Source organism: Clarias gariepinus, chromosome 26 (assembly GCF_024256425.1).
Source record: "Clarias gariepinus isolate MV-2021 ecotype Netherlands chromosome 26, CGAR_prim_01v2, whole genome shotgun sequence".
NCBI classification, from domain to species: domain Eukaryota; kingdom Metazoa; phylum Chordata; class Actinopteri; order Siluriformes; family Clariidae; genus Clarias; species Clarias gariepinus.
Window position 1 is genome coordinate 451,078 of NC_071125.1, and position 21,785 is coordinate 472,862.

The 21,785-nt window shown below is 40.7% G+C and overlaps 1 protein-coding gene across 2 annotated transcripts; it reads right to left on the reverse strand.

The window, feature by feature from the left end:
- Position 1: 1 nt before the first annotated feature.
- On the reverse strand, positions 2-21,575 carry LOC128514097 (sialoadhesin-like). Of its 2 annotated transcripts, XM_053487782.1 has the most exons (7): positions 20,143-20,548; positions 19,609-19,950; positions 18,431-18,685; positions 17,899-18,240; positions 16,819-17,073; positions 16,613-16,721; positions 15,429-16,419 (listed from the first exon to the last, which is right to left on the reverse strand). In XM_053487782.1, the coding sequence occupies exons 1-7, from the start codon at positions 20,423-20,425 to the stop codon at positions 16,284-16,286; spliced, it is 1,722 nt and encodes a 573-aa protein (XP_053343757.1). In that variant the 5' UTR covers positions 20,426-20,548; the 3' UTR covers positions 15,429-16,283. The 2 variants fall into 2 exon arrangements, with proteins under 2 accessions (XP_053343758.1, XP_053343757.1); XM_053487783.1 differs by lacking the exons at positions 15,429-16,419; positions 16,613-16,721; positions 16,819-17,073 and adding exons at positions 2-184; positions 21,322-21,575 and having other exon boundaries at positions 20,143-20,397.
- Between the last annotated feature and the right edge of the window lie 210 nt (positions 21,576-21,785).

A 21,785-nucleotide genomic window follows, 5' to 3' on the forward strand; every position in this document is an offset into this window, starting at 1 on the left:
TCTGAAATTAAACCCAAGAGGATAAGTACTCACGGTTCGGAGAAATGGTCCAAGGCGACATGGGCAACTCAATGACTGAGCGAAGTGTAGCGGTTTGTTTACCCTTCTTATACTTCCTGGTTCACGACCGCATTACTTCCGGGTCCTAGTGCCGGTCGAGGACTGAGTGTGCATGACAGCTTCTCTGTACAGTATTTCTATAAATATGTGTTTTCTATATAATGTCTTATACTACAGCACTACTGAACTATCGATTCTGATGGTCAGAAGGTGATGACTGATTGCATGTAACAGGTCAATTATTAATATACAGCATGCCCATGGTATGTTCTTACTTTTAAATGTATTAGCAGCAAAAAAACATTTTTGATAACTGATAGTATTAAAACACTCCTTTACACTAGAACATTTTGGAAAGTTCATAATTGTAAGGATTTCTTGAATTTTGGTAGACCCCCTTTGGTCTACTCAGTGCTCTGCCTGTATTCTGCTGTCCCGCCTGAGCTCAGGGAACCCCTCAATGAAGCACACAAGTCAGTGTTCAGTGAGACGTTCAAAGTTTATTGTGGGGGACAGGAGTATATATACGCACACACACAAAGAACCAAAGAAAAGGTGGATGTGGGAATGTTTACATCCAGTCTGGAATGCTTTTAAAAGATAAGGTAAAGAAGAACATAAATCTAGGAGTAGCTCTGCATTTACGAGCGTTCAACAGTTTTACGACCTTTAACATAAACTACTATAGAATCTGTGCAGCTTGTGTCGTGGTAAAAGAAAGACAATCTGTTCTCACGCACACAGAATATCATGAAACACACTAAGAATTAAATATTTCCTACAATTATCTACATAAAGAAAATTTACCTGCAACTTGTAGAGTCACTCCTGGTTCACCTGTTCATTCACAATCAATCCAATCAGTTATAAATCTGAATCTGTACTCTACAGGGAATGGAGACACTGAATTCCCATAGGATAATAATAACTACAGGGAATGGAGACACTGGATTCTCTCACAGCACAAACCGCTTCTGGATATTTCACTCCCCAATCACCTGAGAAATAAGTGTTTACATTAATGCATCAAGATTTCAAAAGGTAAAATTTTAAAACAGATACTGTATCTCCCTTTCAAGTTCTACACTGGAGACAAAGCATGTACAGATCAATAGTTTTAGACATTTCTTCAAATATTCCAACACACACCGACACACACAGTCATGAGTGTTGTGAGCAGACGGACCCACCCTCGACCTGAAGGCTGATCGTTTTAGATCCTGACGTCTCGCTGGTTTTCCAAGTGCAGGTGTAATTCCCAGAATCCCTCACGGTTAGAGCAGGAAAGTGAAGAATGAGTCCAGTTGTGTTTAACTGCTCGTTGTTCTTAGACCACACAAACTGTGAGGAACTGTCTGTGCAGTTTACATCACACGTCAGATTTAAAGAGTCTCCTTGTTTAAGGGTTCTGCTTCCATTCAACCTGATTAGTGACACCTTTAAATCTTTTTCAGGGAGCAGGAAAGACTCCATGTCACTTATTCAGCACTGAGAGGGGGTTAATGATTATAATATAGCTGAAACCTAAAATTTGAGCTGCTATGTCAACATTTTTTTAAATAATGGGGTATGTTAGTTTTTCTTTTAATAAATTATATTTCTTTAAAAAAGATTACAGTGAAACCTTGCTTGTATATCAAAACACTTGTATAGCAAAGTGCATTTCCCCATTAGAAATAATAGAAAGTCCAATAATTCACTCCACACCCCAAAAATATTGAAATAAAAATAAAAAACACAAATATAAAGCAAAAATAAACCAAATTTATTTGCACTTTACTTTTAAAAAGAATTGTAGCTATAGTGATTAAGACCAGAAAGAGGAGAGGACTAAGAATGTTGGGCTACTGTGTATTATAACGTACACACGTGTTCGAGCAGATACAACAGTTTACCGTCAGAGACTCTCACTTCCACAAGTGCGCACACATGTGTTCACAGTGTTATAGTAAATTGTACACGCGCACAGGTGTTGACCGCACATAGGAGACAATTATCCACAATACGCCTCCTATTTTAAGACCTCACTCATTTAACAAGTTAAGATTTATTTAAAATTTTTGCTCATCTTGCGAAACATTTAGAGGTACTTGCAATCCAGGGCTCCTCTGTACAGTATTTTTATAAATATGTGTTTTCTATATAGTGTTTTATACCACAGCACTACTGAACCTGTAAGAAAATCAGAACACAACCCTGGGGGCTCCAGTGCTGAGAGTGATGGAGGCTGAGACATGTCTGCCCATCCCTACTACCTGTGATCTGCCAGTTTGAAAATCTACTGGCACAGAGATGAGCTGAGTCCCAGGTGCTCCAGCTTGGTGGTGAGTGTGGAGGGAATTATGGTATTAAATGCTGAGCTGTAGTCGATGAAGAGCATTTTATCATAATTTCCCCTTCTAGTGTCTAAGTGAGTAAGTGATGTGTGGAGGAGATGAGAGATGGCATCATCAGTAGAACTGTTTGGACGGTAAGCGAACTGTAGAGGGTCCACTGTGTCTGGTAGAGATGAAATGATGAAGTCCTTGACCAGGCGTTCAAAGCACTTCATCACTATTGAGGTGAGGGCTACAGGGCAAAAGTCATTGAGAGAAGCAGGATGTGGTTTCTTCGGGACAGGAACAATGATGGACTCTTTGAAGCATGTAGGGATCACCAACTGAGATAAAGAGATGTTAAATATCTCAGTAAACACAGGTGCTAGCTGGTCTGCGCAGGCTCTGAGAATACGAACTGAGATGCCGTCTGGTCCTGCTGCTTTCCTGGTGTTCACTCTCTTGAAGACTCTCCTCACGTCATGCTCAGTGATGATGAATGCGTTTCTGGTGCTGGCAGTGTCTTCCTGTCTGCAGCCATTAGCGCCGCTAGCATTAGCATCACTAGCGTCTTTAGCTGTAGCCTCGAAGCGAGCATAGAAAGTGTTCAGCTCATCTACCAGAGTCACGTCCGCGTTCGTCATACCGGTTGTTGGTGTTTTATAGTCCGTAATTGTCCTCAATCCCTGCCACAGGCTCCTAAAGTCACTCTGTTGTAGTTGTGACTCTAGTTTTCTCCCATAGCGCTGCTTCGCCTCTTTCACCGCCTTCCGGACATTGTATGACGCAGCCTTGTGTGGGTCCATGTTCCCGATGCAAGTCCTGTGTTATAGGCAGCGGTGCGAGATCTCAGAGCGTCGTAGATGTTTTTATCCACGCACAGCTTCTGGTTGGAAAACGTTCTAATAGTCTTTTTCTCCACGATATCATCCGCTAGTTTCCCAATGAATCCCACAACCGCTGAGCTGTTTCTGAACATGTCCCAGTCTGCGTCATCGAGTGCGTCCTGTAACGCGGCCATCGATTGGTCCGTCCAGAGCGCGACCTCCCTCTGAACCAGAACTTCCTGTTTCAAGCCTTTGTTTGTATTTTGGCATGATGAAGATGGCGGCGTGGTTGGATTTACTGAATGGAGGGCGAGATTGTGCCTTCTAGCCATCCTTGACCGTAGTGTAACAATGGTCCAGTGTCTTTTCGCCCCTGGTGGGGCAGGTGATGTGTTGACGAAAGATCAGTGCTGCGCGTTTGAGGTTGGCACTGTTAAAGTCCTCCACCACAATAAGCGCGTCCCGGTGCTGTGTCTGGTGCTGTGTGAGTGCTTAATGCAGCTCGCATAAGGCACTGTCCGTGTCCGCTCGTGGTGGAATATAAACGGCGCTGATTATGACCGATGTAAACTCCCGAGGTAGATATAAAGGACGACACATGATGGACAGTAGTTCCAGATTTGGAGTGCAGGAGCGTGAGAGGAACAATGCTTGCTCTGTTGTTCACCATTAAACACACGCCGCCTCCCCTTAACTTCCCCTAATCCCGCATCCTTAACATGCGGTGAACCGAGAAGAACTCGGCTGGCTGGATGGCGTGCTCCGGCACCGCTGGGTTCAGCCATGTCTTGGTGAAGCAGAGGAGATTGCAGTCCCGAATGACTCTCTGAAACTTTACCCTGGCCCTGAGGTCATCGAGTTTGTTTTCCAGTGACTGGACGTTGGCGTGTAGGATGCTAGGCAGAGGTGTGCGGTGTGCACGGGCTATCAGCCTGTTTCTGACCCCGGCTCTTTCCCTCGAGGCCGCCGCTTTGTCTTTTCCTTCGGAGACCGGCAGGCCCACGACAAAGTCGACGGCAATGTGCGTCCAGGGCCTCCGGGGAACCGGAAGCGGTTGAAGGTCTCCCGATGTAGGTTGATTTGGTTCCTTGGCCCTGGCGCACACTGGGCACGCCTGAACGAACTCTTTGACGTCCTTCGCGAGAGATGGCCACCAGAAGTCTCGTTCGATGAAGAGATGGGTCCGTCGCGTGCCCGGGTGTCCAGATATGGGAGATGAGTGACCCCATTGTAAAACCTCAGATCTCATAGTCCCGGGCACGTAGAGTCGTCCAGGCGGCACACCTGCCGGTTCGGTCTCTGTGGTCTGCGCCTGGCGGACTCTCGTTTCCAAGTCCAATTGAAGTGGAGCAATTATCTTGGAAGGTGGGAGGACAGGCGCGGGGTCCGCCCGGGGAAAATCCAGCTCCAATTGCCGGGAGAGAGCGTCCGCCTTGGTGTTCTTGGACCCCGGGCGGTAGGAGAGGTGGAAGTCATAGTTCTCGAAAAACAATGCCCACCGCGCCTGTCGTGGGTTCAACTGTTTTAGATTTCTGATGGAGATGAGGTTTTGATGGTCTGTCCAGATAATGAATGGCTCCCTGGCGCCCTGGAGCCAGTGACGCCATTCCTCCAAAGCCCACTTTATGGCCAGCAGCTCGCGGTCCCCTACCCCGTATCGCTGCTGAGTGGAGTCAAATTTTTTGGAGAAGAAACTACATGGGTGTAGTTTCTGATCTGGACCCCGTTGGGAGAGAACTGCTCCAGCGCCCACATCTGAAGCGTCCACCTCCACAACGAATGGTTTACTGACATCAGGGTGAAGAAGAATAGGAGCGGTGGTGAAACGGTGGCAGAGATTCTTGAAGGCGGCGATAGCAGTAGGGTTGAAGTGGAAAGGGAGAGATGAGGGCCGAGTCAGAGCGGTTAGGGGGGCAGCAACTGTACTGTAGTCCCGGATAAAGCGACGATAGAAATTCGCAAACCCGAGAAACCGTTGGAGTTGCTTAAGGGTCTTGGGTAGGGGCCAATGACGCACAACCTCCAGCTTCTGCGGGTCCATGGCCACACCCTGGGGCGAGATGACAAAACCCAGGAACGTGGTGGAGCGCTCGTGAAAGGCGCACTTTTCCAACTTACAGTACAGTTGGTGGGCGAGTAGTCTCTTTAGAACCGCCCTGACGTGCTGGATATGTTCTTCAGCGGTGCGTGAGTAAATGAGGATGTCGTCGAGATAGGCGAATGCCCACCGGCCAAGCATGTCACGGAGAACGTCATTTATCAGATGTTGAAAAGCGGCGGGGGCATTACATAGTCCGAAAGGGATAACGAGACTCTCGTAGTGTCCAGTTGGAGTAATGAAGGCCGTCTTCCACTCATCGCCCTCTCTGATGCGCACCAAGTTGAAGGCGCTCCGGAGGTCCAACTTGGTAAAGATGGTGGCACCAGAGAGGGCGTCCAGGGCTGAGTTGGTAAGAGGCAGTGGATGTCGGTTTTTAATGGTTATGTTGTTTAGCCCCCGATAGTCGACACATGGGCGAAGTTCGCCTCCCTTCTTCTTCACGAAGAAAAACCCCGCGGCGGCAGGTGAGGAGGAGGGCCTGATGGTACCTTGGCGAAGAGCGTTGGTGACATACTCCTCCATCGCCTGCGTCTCTGTGGGTGTCACGAGTAGAGATGGCCGCGGGGTGGAATCGTGCCAGGTTGGAGATCAATGGCGAGGTCGTACGGGCGTCGTGGAGGAAGGTGAGTAGCTCTCTTCTTACAGAAGACCTCGGCTAAGTCCCGATATGCCTCGGGGATGGCGTTGGTGTCGACGTCGGGGGCCTCGGACTCCCGAGAGCACGTCCCAGCCGTCGCCCTTAGGCATAGTTCGGTGCAGGTCGCGCCCCACTGTAGAACCCGATGTTGTTTCCAGGAGATGAGAGGGTCATGTTGTTGCAGCCAGGGGTGTCCAAGGATGATGGGAGGTGAGGAAAGGGAGGTGACGTGGAAACGGAGTTGTTCTTGGTGTTGATCAATGGAGAGAATGATGGGTTCCGTCTGGGAAGTGATTGGACTGGTGGATAGGGGGCGACCGTCGACAGATGTGATCCGAACGGGCTGGGATAACGCCTCAAATTTTACCCCCCATTTTTTGGCATAAGAAGAGTCAATGAAGTTACCTGCTGCCCCGGATTCGATGAACGCAGTACTTCTGACTCGTTTGTGGCCAAATTGGAGGATTACCTGAACCGTAAGTCGAGAGGTGGTGGTGTCGGTCGTGGTGGAGATATGGAGGGGGCCCGGTGAGTCTCTCCTCAGCCTCACCGGGGCTGGGCGTTTCCCGGACGAACAGGACAGATCGCCCGGTGGTGTGCCGCGGACCCACAGTAAGCACACAACCCCTCTCGATACCGGCGCTCACGTTCGGTGGCGGTCAGGGAGGCGCGTCCTAATTGCATGGGTTCCCCGGCTCCGGTGTCAACCACGGCAGGAGGTGGAGATCCGACAGGTCCAGTAGTGGCGGTGGTGAAAGTGGTCGGCGGTGAAGGTGCAGAACGGTGATAGGTAGGAGCAGGCTGCAGGGTCCTCGGGGCTGGTTTCGGACGAGAGAGGAGACGTTGGTCGATGCGGAGGGCCAGTTGTATCAGTCCCTCCAACGTGGCTGGAAGCTCTCGTCCGGCAAGCTCGTCTTTTATACGTGACGCCAGCCCCTCGTAATAGGATGTCCGGAGCGCGGCGTCTCCCCAAGATGTCTGCACGGCGAGGGTCCTAAACTCTGCGGTGTAGCGACTCACGGACAATCCACCCTGCCGCAGGTGATACAGCTTGGTGTCGGTCTCCACCTCGCCCGCAGGGTGTTCGAAGGTGAGTCTGAGTTGACGTGTAAACTCGTTGTATGAATGGGCGGTGTCCGAGTCTGATTTCAGTACTGCCGTGGCCCACTCTGCTACTAACTGAACTAACCTGGGCGACCAGATGACTTAGCTTTAGTGATTAGCCCAATGTAGCGTGGATGGTGAACCCAAACGCGGATGAAAGCGAATAGGCAGGATAACCACGCGATTTAGTTTAAGGACTCTCACAAAAGGGGAGCAAGGGAAAAACACAAATTTAACCCGCGTCCTATAAACACACACTCAAAATCAGAAAGCAAAACCCAATAAAGTGAGTACTCACGAATTGATGGATGGAAAGCCAGAACCGACATGGGCTGAACTCAATGACTGAGCAAGATGCTATGGTTTGTTTACTCCTTTTATACTTCCTGGTTCGCGACCGCTTCACTTCCGGGTCCTAGTGCCGGTCGTGTTCCGAGTGTGCATGACATTCAAGTTCTACACTGGAGACAAGGCATGTACAGATCAATAATTTGACACATTTCTCCATATATTCCAACAAACACCGACAGACACACAGTCATGAGTGTTGTGAGCAGACAGACCCACCCTCGACCTGAAGGCTGATGGTTTTAGATCCTGACGTCTCGTTGGTTTTCCAAGTGCAGGTGTAATTCCCAGAATCCCTCACTGTTAGAGCAGGAAAGTAAAGTACGGGTCCTGATGGATTTAACTGCTCATTGTTCTTAGACCACACAAACTGTGAGGAACTGTGTGTGCAGCCCACATCACACTTTAGATTTATTAAGTATCCTTGTTTAAGGTTTCCGTTTCCACTGAGCCTGATTAGTGACACCTTTAAATCTTTTTCAGAGAGGAGGAAAGACACCATGTTATTCAATTAGCATTTTACACACAGATGAACATGTAGTATGGAATAATAAACTTAAAATAAATTAGACTTCTTAATTAAATTAAAATTTTGGACATGCATTTATCAAAGTACCAAGAAAAATATCTGCAAAACTACAATTTATTCCAGTAGGTAAGAAAAGTAAATTATGCAGATAATGAATAATTTGGTGCCTTGCAATGAATTGGCACCCTGTCCCTGCCTAGTGCGTCCTAAGTCTCTTGTGATACACTCTAATCCCCTCCAACCCTGTATACAGGGTGAAGCAGTATAGACAATAAGTGAGTGATTAAATAATTAGAATTTTCACTTTAAATATGAAAATTTACCTGCAGTTTGTAAAGTCACTCCAGGTTCACCTGTCCATTTGTCCACATTAGTTATAAATCTGAATCTGTACTCTCCAGAATAACTGAACTGTACATTGTGGATTAACAAAGTGCAGTTTGATTTGTCGTCTCCAACGTACTCAAAGTCTAACTTGGTGTTTGAAGAGCTGTCATAAACATACGGAGGGTCTGTACACCTTTCTGTGTTTGAGTTCATCAAGCACCAAAGCATTTGTGTGGGATTTGATGTTGGATAACAATAACTACAGGGAATGGAGACACTGAATCCTCTCACAGCACTATATATATATATATATATTACACAACTATATATATTATATTATTAAGTAAGTATTATTTTATGACCACAAACTTCTTCAGGCTTTTTATAATAATCATCATATTTGCTGTTTGTGTCCAGCATTGAACAATTATTTCATCCATTATTTAACTACGGCTGGAAATAATAGCTGGAATGTGATGTGATTGTGAATTTATGACTGAAATAAAGCTGTTCGTCTTTTGTAAAGTACTTTCACTTTACAAAAGGCAGCGTTTTTATAAAGCGTTTTTTAAAGGCAGCGTTTTTATGTAGGTTGATAAACGTGTGTTGTACAGTATATACACCGCGACAGCGCGCGCAGTTACTCACTTCTCACCTTTCATGTAGGTCTGCTCGGACTAATTCGTTTTAAACCCCTCAAAAATGTGTGTGTATACAGCTCAAAACCTCCATCAGTTATTAAAGATAACATTTATTTAGAAAAAATGCCCCAGTGATTTCGGAGCTTCAGGAAACCTCCCGGCGCTCTGCGCATACAGTAACACAGGGCCAACTCATGTCGGAAAGAATTTATAAACGGTTTCTAAACGTGGGCTATTGTTTTTTACTTATAATATTTGTTATTTTAATTTAAATGAGGTTTGGGCTCAGGACTTCGATTCGGCATCGTGATTCTCCTCTTTAATTTACTCCATAGTTTTAATCAGCGCTCAGCCGCATGCATGGAGTTTTCCAGAGCGCACCGGCAGAAGTAGACTAATGATTATGAACGCGTCGGGAAAACAGCAAGCAGACTGACTCTGACCATTCATAAAAACGTTTGCGTTCATTTTCTGACGCGCTCAAGTTCACCAAAAACAATACAGAACAGCTCAGCTTATTTGCTTTCAAACATTTATAAAATCACGTTTTTTCGTTATTGTGAGTGCGCTTAAATAAAAGTTGAGTCTTATAAAGGCATGTAGTCTTATATAGTTTTATTATATAGTTTTTGCACATTAATCAGAGTCCTCATCTGTTACATTTTTGAGGACAATAGTTTTTTTTCAGCCTGTCACGGCGTGCGCCCAAATCAATATCGCTCCTCGCTCACTAGTTAGGCGGCCTCTCCTTCAGATATGCGAAGAAGCAGGGCTGCAGAATTAGCCTTGAATAGTGAAGAAGAGCTCTCCTTGCTAAAGATCACAGGCTTTCAATACTACGCGTGTAAATAAGACGCGCGCACACAACGCGGAAGTGCGGCATGCAAACGGGGCAAATGGAACGCGCCCCAGGGACTTCAAAGAAGAGCAAGTGCAAGCGGACGGAGGCAGGAGCTGCTGTCCGCGGATGGCCGTCGTACTCGTATTTTATAGCGCTGGGTGCAAACCCGGGATCATTGGCATGGATGAGCTATGTCCAGCTCTGTATCAGCATGTCATGTGGGCATTATAAGAGTAAAAAGTGGCAGCTGGCACGCCTAAAAATAGACGCAGGTTAATTTTTTTATAGTCTAAATTAAAATCCTCCTCTTTAGTGCCTCCTATTCCTATTAATCCTATTGTTCTTTTAGTGTCACTGCGTGTGCTTACAATGCCAGACAACATTCAAATGCAAATTATTCACTCTCCCCAAGTGTGAATCAGCTGTTCTCACCTATACATATTAACCTATACGTTCCCACCTAAAGTGTTTAGGTGAAATTCCACCTATACAAGTGTGACAAATATGCAAAGAAAAAAAAATAGGAAGGGGCAAATACTTTTTCATGGCACTTCACATGTAGTCAGATTGTTCCACTGGGCTGAAACTGTAGCAGGTGGAGTTATAGCACTTTTCAAATCACACTTACTATACACTGATATGAATAACTTTGAATGATGAATTCTACGTTAATATGATCTCGGGCTTGCTCCACATTATAAAAGCAAAGCGCGGAGATGGAGATCAGGGAAGTACGTGATGTGGTGGAAAATAGGCAAGTCGTGGGATCCCTTTTCCAAAAACGTGCGTTTTTAAAGGCCAGATCTGTAGAGTGCAGGTTAATTCGTTTTATTTTTACGTTATATTTCCTATTTATCATTTTTATGTGAATATTTTTGGGTTGTGGAACGAATCATTGGTGTTTCCATTATTTCTCATGTGAAAATTCTCTCTGAATCAAAATGTCGTCCAGGATTCCCCTCATCAAGATTTATGGGCAAAGAGACATTTCACTATGAGATAAATTTTCTTATGCGCGGTTACGGTTTTTGGCCCCATGATGGCACTGTTGGGAAAAAGGACAGATTTAGTCAAGTGAAGCGGTATGCGTTATATTGTATTTGTGTCAAAGGTATACAAGACTCTTTGTCCCAGACTTACGAACAAAGACAACTTTTAAACAAGCTTCTGGAGTGGAACTCATTTGTGAGTAGGGGACTACCTGTATTTGTTTATCTGTGTAAGAAATCCTTGTGTGTAACTGATATCTAAACTAACACACACTCTCAGAACCAACAGTACTAACCTGTACAGATCCTGGAGATTTCAAATCTTTTTTTACCCTTAACATAAATATTTCAGCCGGAAAGTTGAATATAGTGTCTCTTTAAAATGATTAAAGCTTTTACTGATCTTTTAGACTGAAGCTTAAAGATACACTATGTGCTGTTCTGTAAGATACAGAAGGTGTTCAGTTCAGTGATGAGGAACGGTGCAGTTTAGTGCAGATGTTTTCTGTGATTGTATTGTAATGAATGTATTGTATAATTATTGACCCCCTCTCAAGTGCTAATTAAGTGACGTGGAATCTTTCCTGCTCTCTGAAAAAGATTTAAAGGTGTCACTAATCAGGCTCAGTGGAAACGGAACCCTTAAACAAGGAGACTCGTTAAATCTGACGTGTGATGTGAACTGCACACACAGTTCCTCACAGTTTGTGTGGTCTAAGAACAACGAGCAGTTAAACACATCAGGACCCGTTCTTCACTTTCCTGCTCTAACCGTGAGGGATTCTGGGAATTACACCTGCACTTGGAAAACCAAGGAGACGTCAGGATCTAAAACCATCAGCCTTCAGGTCAAGGGTGGGTCCGTCTGCTCACAACACTCATGAGTGTCTCAAGTGACCTGTATTCATTTTACGAAGTGATTGTATATTAATTTTTTTGCAGAAGCAAATCCTCGTCATGCGTTATCCTGGATCATTATTGCGGTGACAGTTGGAGTGATTTTCATCATCTCCGTCATCTTTGGAGCTTTGATTTACAGCAGGAGGTCATACAGTCTCACAAATTTTGAAATTTACAAACTGTAAATTTATTTCTTAGTCTATACATTTCCTGCAGTTTACATGAAATTTGTTCCACTAACAGGTTTCAGTGTGAGAGCCGGAGTGTCCAGACTGAGCAGCAGAATGAGGACGTCTCTGTTATTTATGTTAATATACAAGAGCAACTAACAGACTAGTTTCACACTTCATGATCACCTTAAAGTCCTGTCTATTCCCTCTGTAAGCTGAAAAATAATTCAAACGCCACACAGCAAATTAACTTCTTTCTTCTTTCTATTTTTATATAGATTAGATATTTATATATGATGGACAGCATAGCTTTTTATTACATTTATTTTAATTTCAGTCAATGAGAATTAAAAAAAATTTGGTTATGAAAAAAGTCCAACATAAGTACTCTCTCCTCGTGTCTCCTGTAAGTGACACACTGCTCATCAGGACGTAGTACACACTGCTTTTACACTGTACCTTCATGCATTTATTTTTTTCGCAATTAAATTAAATTGCATTTTAGTTTAATGACAAACCACAGCAACACACATTCCAATTTTAGCAGACAAAAAAACTTTATTTTTAAAAGGAGGAAAAATATGATTAAGAATGTTTTGTTCTTGGCTTGGTTCAGTGGAAAGGTGGGTTTTAAATGTGCAAAGGACAGAGAAACTCAAAGAAAAACATTTATACAGTAGAGTGAGTCTCAAATGCAATCAAAAGTCACATGTAACTTTAGTGGTATGGTTCAAAATTTCTCCACATTGTATCTGTTTCCGCCCATCATGTTAAAGTATCTGCTGATCATTTACAAAAGGCCTGGAGTACTAAGTTGACGTGTCTGAAGATTTGTGAATCGAAATCATGGACAGAAGACCCTCTTGTTCCATTAATAACACACACCATTTGATTCAGTTTAAAGTCATACACCGTCTTCACTGCTCCAAATCCAAACTGCACAAGATTTATCGATCTGTTTTAATATGACTGGTGTAACATTTCAGAAGGTACATTGTCACACACTTTGCCATACACTGACAGGATATTGGTCGGATATTATTTCTTGTTTTTCCAGTGCATACAGCAAAGACATTAGCCCACATGCTGAATTAGCAATCTTTGCATCTATGGTACCTAAGGCCTTACAAAAATGTTCGTTATGAAAATCTTACACTCCTCCATTTTTTCAAAGGTGGGTGTTGGAAATGGTGTCTGTTATACAGACGCAATCTAAATTTTGTACATATTTTGGGCCATTTTAAATTCAAATTAGATTAGAACAAAAAAAAATTTAAAAATAGAAAATATAGAAAAAGCTATACAATATAGTAATTTGAAATATAGAAAACTTATATTTACAACAAAGTCTACAGCTAAGTATACACATTATGTACATTGCGGAAGGAAAGAGAAAAACTGGATTGTACACTGAAGTAGAACTGGAATGTAGTAGAGTTAAACATAGTTAAATATTTTTATAAATAGGAATGTCCATGCAGTGTGCAAATGTCCATGAATGTGTAGATGTGCGTATGACCATAATGTGCAATGTGCAAAAATTAAATGAAATAGAAATGTTCAGGGTGTGTGAGAAGGTGCCCGAATGTGCCGCTGTCCAGAAATGTCCAGGGTGGGTGTAAATGTACACTACCGTTCAAAAATTTCTTTGTTTTTGTTTAGTGATTTATTTTCTACATTCTACAACAATACTGGGGATTTCAAAATGATAAAATAACACATATGGGATTAGGTAATTACATAACAACAAGAAAAACAACAGTTAGTTGTTATTTTAAGACACAGAGGTCAGCCTTTCTGTAATAGTTCTTGCAAGAACAGTATTGTCAAGTGCATTTGCAAAATCCGTCAAGCACCATAATGAAACTGGCTCTCATGAAGGCCGTCCCAGGAGGGCGAGACCAAAACCTACCTCTGCCACAGACGAGAAGTTCATTTAGAGTTATCAGCCTGAAAAATGACCCATTAACAGCACCTCAGATTAGAGGCGTTATGAAGTCTTTACAGAGCAGAAGTAGCAGAAACATCTCACCATCAACTGTTCAAAGGAGATTAATGCATTTTTTGGACGCCTTCAGCATTCCTTTACAATGTAGAAAGAAATAAAAATCAGGAACCATCATGGAGTGTTCTAAAACTTTTGAACTGTAGTGTATATAATTGTGCAGATGTGCAGTTATCATCAATGTTCATAAATATGCAATGTTAAAAAAAAATCCCCTAACTTCCAATTTTTACCCCGGCAGCCCTTTTTTGTTTGTTTGTATCTTTCTTTTAGGTATCTTGCATCGTGTTAAAGTAATGTTTTAAAATGTTAACTTTTGTTCAAATGTAACATTAATAAACATTTAAAAAAATCCCCTAACTTCCAATTATTACCTGCTCATTAAGCTGTAAACTGCAAATGTTATAACCACTAGTTAACTGGCCTTGGTTAACTATGATATATGATTATAATTTTTTTATTTATGTGTGTAATTTTATGTTTTGTAATAATGTTAGAGCGCAATGGATTTGATGTGACAGCTTTCTGGTAAAATACTAATTAATTATTTAAAAAAGCAGAAACATGTAAAGATGAAGGTGATGATGTGAAGGAGGTGAAAAGGAGAGACACTGCTTGAAAAGCCAATAAAACTGATGCTTTAATCGAGACTGAGGAAGAAAATTAAGAACAAAAATTCATCTTTAAATATCTGGATCAATTTAATGCTTTAAAAGTCACTTCTAAATTGCCAATTAGAATAAATGCTTTTAACAATAATTTTAAATTTATAATTTTGTAACCTTTTATACATTAACTCCATGTTGTTTATGTTTCATTCATATTATGAAAAATAATTAGCTTGAGTTACTAAGGATATAGCTTAAATATGTATTATCAATTTAAAATTTAAAAATTTCTTCATAAAGCATTATCTATTGTCCCTGACAGTGTAGCACATCTAATAATGTAGAGGTTATCCCTGTTTGTAAAAATGTTTGTTTGTAAGGAGAAAATAGAATTTGCAGTTACAGTATAATCACCAAAAATAATATAGGCACCTGGAAATAACAGGATAAATACTATAAAAAGTAAAGTAGTTCTAGAGCAGCAGGGGGCGCTCCTAATGAAATCATCAGTCTAGCTGTTATGGACTAGGAGCTATTGAATTGTTAAAGATTCAAAATTCTTGTAAAATTCATTATTGTCTCAACTTTAAAAGAATAAATGTAGTAAGAGCAAAATTTAAATCAACAATGTAAGAGGGCAGAGAATGCAATAAGATCAGTAAGAGGCGCTCTGCGTGATGGTGCATTTAGGAAAAATAACTAAACAAAATATATGTCCAAATTTAAAAGGTTTCTTTTTAGGATATGAAAAGAAGCGTTCTATACGGTGGTATCAATCAAAATCTCCCCTGCATTTATATTTTAATGTATAATGATATTGTAAATCTGTTACAAAATGTAAAAAAAAAATAATTGAAAGATCACAGTGGACGTTTTTTATTTTAATGTAATAATCTGGACAATTATGTAATATCATTCTTATAGCCCTTAAAGTTTCAAATTTGTTCTATTATTCAATTATTGTTCAAAGATTTATAGTAATTGTAATTGATTTTAATTAATCAGGCAGTACCAGACTAACAATTCTAGCTGTTAAATTTCAATAAGTTTCAATAAGATTATTTTATCTTATGAATGTTGGGTTAGGTTTAAGAAAAAAATAATTGTGACCACATTTTTAATTTAAACTAAGATGAAAATTATTCCACGCATACAAATAAAAAGAATTGTTTTTCCAATCTCATAAAGAAACAAAATAAAGTCACCGATCTACTGGTAAAACAAAATGAAGTTAGTCACAGTGAAATAAAATTTTCATTCAATATTTGAGGAAATCAAAACTGACAACATGCATCAAAGGGTCTGTTTTTAGGGCTGTAAAGGTGTACAGGAGGGTTTTGTAGTTGGGAGTTAAACTTACTGTGTGGGAGATTATTAATTATTGTGTTTAAAGTAGGCTAGACAAGACTTGAATATTTGGATACTGACATGTCAACACTGAAAGAGACTGATTTGTGATCAGATATAAGTAAATCAGATACAACAAAGCCAAGAAGTGCAACCTTCCGAAGTGCTCCCACACCACCCCACTTCTCCGCTCCCTGCAGTGGCTTCCTGCAAAAAAAAAGGCTAAAAATGGCCCAACACCCACTTACATCTCAGCTCTAATCACACACCGCACCACAACATTCCCTCCGATCCTCCAGCACTGATTGGGTGGTCCCACCATCTCTCAGGGATTAAGGAAAAAATGTTTTCTAGTTTTCTGTTCTCACACCTAGGTGGTGGACTGAACTTCCTTTAGATGTCTGTAAAACTGGAAATCTTTAAATGATTATTCTGAATCTGTTTCTTCAAGATTTGGGCAAACTCTCTCCCTACCCCTTCCCCAAATCCTCAAATGTAAATGTAAGAAGTGTAACACCTGAGCAACAAACACGGTTAAGGCTGGTTATGGTATACATTAGCATAGATGTCAGAATTGTCCTCCATCTGCTGGACATTAGCGTAGATCTGAGAGTCGTCCTCCTTCTGCTCCTCAGTGTGGACACTTCGGCTCTCATGCAGTGACCTGTTTCTGGAGCACAAACTGCACGTTATTTGTTGTTAATTCATAAAGGAATGATATAGCATTGCAATTTGTTACATGTCAAAATCTTACGCTGTAAGTGAGACAGTGTTTATATTGTGTATATAATTTACATTGTATATATTGTGTTTATATTTGTGTATATAATTTACGTCATAAAACCCTGTGGTGTTTACTGTACCTCCTGCTGTAAATCACAGCTCCTAAGAAGACTGAGATAATGACACTCACTCCAGTTGTCACACCAACAACTATCCAGACTGACCAATGAACAAAATTAGGACTGTACTCTGTGAAAAACACCAGTATTTAGAGGGTGTAAATATTCAACTTTTCCTTCAGTAATCACTTGAGACATTCAGGAGTGTTGTGAGAAGACAGACCCACCCTCGACCTGAAGGCTGATCGTTTTAGATCCAGACGTCTCGTTGGTTTTCCAAGTGCAGGTGTAATTCCCAGAATCCCTCACAGTTAGAGCAGGAAAGTGAACAACGGGTCCTGATGGATTTAACTGCTCATTGTTCTTAGACCACACAAACTGTGAGGAATTGTTTGTGCAGTTCACATCACACGTCAGATTTAACGAGTCTCCTTGTTTAAGGGTTCTGTTTCCACTGAGCCTGATTAGTGACACCTTTACATCTTTTTCAGAGAGCAGGAAAGACTCCATGTAACTTATTCAGCACTGAGAGGGGGTCAATAATTATAATATAGCTAAATCCTTAAATTTGAGCTGCTGTCAACATTTTTTTAATAATGTGCTATGTTAGTTAATTCTTTATAAATTATATTTTCTTTAAAAAAGATTATAATGAAACCTTGCTTGTATAACAAAACACACTTGTATAGCAAAGCGGATTTCCCCATAAGAAATAATAGAAAGTCCAATAATTTGTTCCACAAACTAAAATATTCATATAAAAATAATAAATACAAAATATGAAGTAAATATAAAGTGTATTATAACTTACACACGTGTGTGAGCGGATACAACAATTTACCATCAGAGACTCTCACTCCCACAAGAGCGCACACACATGCTCACAGTGTAATAGTAAACTGTACACGCGCACATGGGTGTTGACCGCACATGGGAGACGATTACCCACAATACTGCTCGTATTTCAAGACCTCACTCATTTACCAAGTTATAATTTATTAAAAATTTGGCTCATCTTGCGAAACACTTACAGGTACTCGCAATCCAGAGCTCCTGTGTATTTCTATAAATATGTGTTTTCTATATAATGTCTTATACCACAGCACTACTGAATTATTAATTCTAATGGTTAGAGGATGATGGATGACTGCATGTAACAGGTCAATTATTATTACACAGCATGCCCATGGTATGTTCTTACATTTAAATGTTTTAGCAGCTGAAAACATTTTTGATAAATGGTATGAAAACACTCCATTACAGTGGAACCTTTTGGAAAGTTCATTATGTACATAAAGAAAATTTACCTGCAACTTGTAGAGTCACTCCTGGTTCACCTGTCCATTCACCATCAATCCAATCAGTTATAAATCTGAATCTGTACTCTCCAGAATAACTGAACTGTGCATTGTTGATTAACAAAGTGCAGTTTGATTTGTCATCTCCAACGTACTCAAAATGTGACTTGATGTTTGATAAGCTGTTATAAACATACGGAAGGTCTGTACACCTTCCTTTGTTTAAGTTCATCGAGCACCAAAGCATTTGTGCCACCTGAATTCCCTTAGGATAATAATAACTACAGGGAATGGAGACACTGGATCCTCTCACAGCACAAACCAGCTCTGGATATTTTACTCCCCAATCACCTGCGAAATAAGTGTTTACATAAATGCATCAAGATTTCAAAAGGTACGATTTTAAAACAGATACTCTATCTCTCTTTCAAGTTCAACACTAGAGACAAAGCATATACAGATCAATAATTTTAGACATTTCTCCAAATATTCCAACACACCGACACACACAGTCATGAGTGTTGTGAGCAGACGGACCCACCCTCGACCTGAAGGCTGATCGTTTTAGATCCTGACGTCTCCTTGGTTTTCCAAGTGCAGGTGTAATTCCCAGAATCCCTTACGGTTAAAGCAGGAAGGTGAAGAACGGGTCCTGATGGATTTAACTGCTTGTTGTTCTTAGACCACACAAACTGTGAGGAACTGTGTGTGCAGCCCATATCACACTTTAGATTTATTGAGTCTCCTTGTTTAAGGGTTCCGTTTCCACTGAGCCTGATTAGTGACACCTTTAAATCTTTTTCAGAGAGCAGGAAAGACTCCATGTCACTTAATTGGCACTGAGAGGAAGTCAATAATCATAATATAGCTGAATCCTAAAATTTGAGCTGCTGAGTCAACATTTTTTTTAAATAATGTGCTATGTTAGTTTATTCGTTATACATTATATTTCTCTAAAAAAGATTACAGTAAAACATTGCTTGTATATTAAAACACTTGTATAGCAAAGCGGATTTCCCCATAAAAAATAATAGAAAGTCCAATAATTCGTTTCACACCACAAAAATATTCACATAAAAATAAAAAACACAAAACATGAAGTAAAAATAAACTAAATTAATCTGCACTTTACCTTTAAAAAGAATTGTAGCTATAGTGGTTGAAACCAGAAAGAGGAGAGGACGAAGAGGGTGGGGCTACTGTATATTATACCGTACACACGTGTTCGAGTGGATACAACAGTTTACTGTCAAAGACTCTCACTACCACAAGTGTGCACACGTGCTCACAGTGTTATAGTAAACTGTACACGCGCGCATGTGTGTTGACCGCACATAGGAGACGATTACCCACAATACGCCTCCTATTTCAAGACCTCACTCATTTAACAAGTTAAGATTTATTTAAAATTTTTGCTCATCTTGCGTAACATTTACAGGTACTCCCAATTTGGGCCGACTCTGTACAGTATTTCTATAAATATGTGTTTTCTATGTAATGTCTTATACCACAGCACTACTGAACTATCGATTCTGATGGTCAGAAGGTGATGACTGATTGCATGTAACAGGTCAATTATTATTATACAGCATGCCTGGTATGTTCTTACATTTAAATGTATTAGCAGCAAAAAACCATTTTTGACAACTGATGGTATGAAAACACTCCTTTACACTAGAACCTTTTGGAAAGTTCATTATCTACATAAAGAAATTTTACCTGCAACTTGTAGAGTCACTCCTGGTTCACCTGTCCATTCACCATCAATCCAATCAGTTATAAATCTGAATCTGTACTCTCCAGAATAACTGAACTGTGCATTGTGGATTAACAAAGTGCAGTTTGATTTGTCATCTCCAACATACTCAAAGTGTGACTTGATGTTTGATAAGCTGTTATAAACATACGGAAAGTCTGTACACCTTCCTTTGTTTGAGTTCATCGAGCACCAAAGCATTTGTGCCACCTGAATTCCCTTAGGATAATAATAACTACAGGGAATGGAGACACTGGATCCTCTCACAGCACAAACCAGCTCTGGATATTTCACTCCCCAATCACCTGAGAAATAAGTGTTTACATTAATGCATCAAGATTTTAAAAGGTAAAATTTTAAAACAGATACTCTATCTCTCTTTCAAGTTCTACACTGGAGACAAAGCATGTACAGATCAATAATTTTACACATTTCTCCAAATATTTCAACACACACCGACGCAAACAGTCATGAGTGTTGTGAGCAGACGGACCCACCCTCGACCTGAAGGCTGATGGTTTTAGATCCTGACGTCTCGTTGCTTTTCCAAGTGCAGGTGTAATTCCCAGAATCCCTCACGGTTAAAGCAGGAAAGTAAAGAACGGGTCCTGATGTTTTTAACTGCTCGTTGTTCGTAGACCACACAAACTGTGAGGAACTGTGTGTGCAGTTCACATCACACGTCAGATTTAACGAGTCTCCTTGTTTAAGGGTTCCATTTCCACTGAGCCTGATAAGTGACACCTTTAAATCTTTTTTAGAGAGCAGGAAATACTCCATGTCACTCAATCAGTACTGAGAGGGGGTTAATGATTATAATATAGCTGAATCCTAAAATTTAAGATGCTGAGTCAACATTTCTTTTTAAATAATGTGCTACAGTATGTTAGTTTATTCTTTATAGATTATATTTCTTTAAAAAAGATTACAGTGAAACATTGCTTGTATATTAAAACACTTGTATAGCAAAGCACATTTCCCCATTAGAAATAATAGAAAGTCCAATAATTCATTTCACACTCCAAAAATATTTATATCAAAATAAAAAAACACAAAATATGAGGTAAAAATAAACTAAATTAATCTGCACTTTACCTTTAAAAAGAATTGTAGCTATAGTGGTTGGGCCCGAGAGAGGAGAGGGCTAAGAAGGTGGGGCTACTGTGTATTATAACTTACACATATGTGGTCGAGTGGATACAACAGTTTACCGTCAAAGACTCTCACTCCCACAATTGCGCACACATGTGCTCACAGTGTTATAGTAGACAGTACACGCGCGCACGGGTGTTGACTGCGATTACCCACAATACGCCTCCTAATTCATGACCTCACTCATTTAACAAGTTAAGATTTATTTAAAATTTTTGCTCATCTTGCGGAACAATTAGAGGTACTCGCAATCCAGGGCTCCTCTGTACAGTATTTCAATAAATATGTGCTTTCTATATAATGTTTTATACCAGAGCACTACTGAACCATCAATTTTGATGGTCAGAAGGTGATGACTGCTTGCATGTAACAGGTCAATTATTATACAGCATGCCCATGGTATGTTCTTACATTTAAAGGTATTAGCAGCAAAAAAAAAAACATTTTTGATAACTGATGGTATAAAAACACTCCTTTACACTAGAACCTTTTGAAAATTCATTATCTACATAAAGAAAATTTACCTGCAACTTGTAGAATCACTCCTGGTTTACCTGTCCATTCACCGTCAATCCAATCAGTTATAAATCTGAATCTGTACTCTCCAGAATAACTAAACTGTGCATTGTTGATTAACAAAGTGCAGTTTGATTTGTCATCTCCAACATACTCAAAGTGTGACTTGATGTTTGATAAGCTGTTATAAACATACGGAAGGCCTGTACACCTTCCTTTGTTTAAGTTCATCGAGCACCAAAGCATTTGTGCCACCTGAATTCCCTTAGGATAATAATAACTACAGGGAATGGAGACACTGGATCCTCTCACAGCACAAACCTGCTCTGGATATTTCACTCCCCAATCACCTGAGAAATAAGTTTTTACATTAATGCACCAAGATTTCAAAAGGTAAGATTTTAAAACAAATACTGTATCTCTCTTTTAAGTTCTACACTGAAAACAAAGCATATACAGATCAATAATTTTA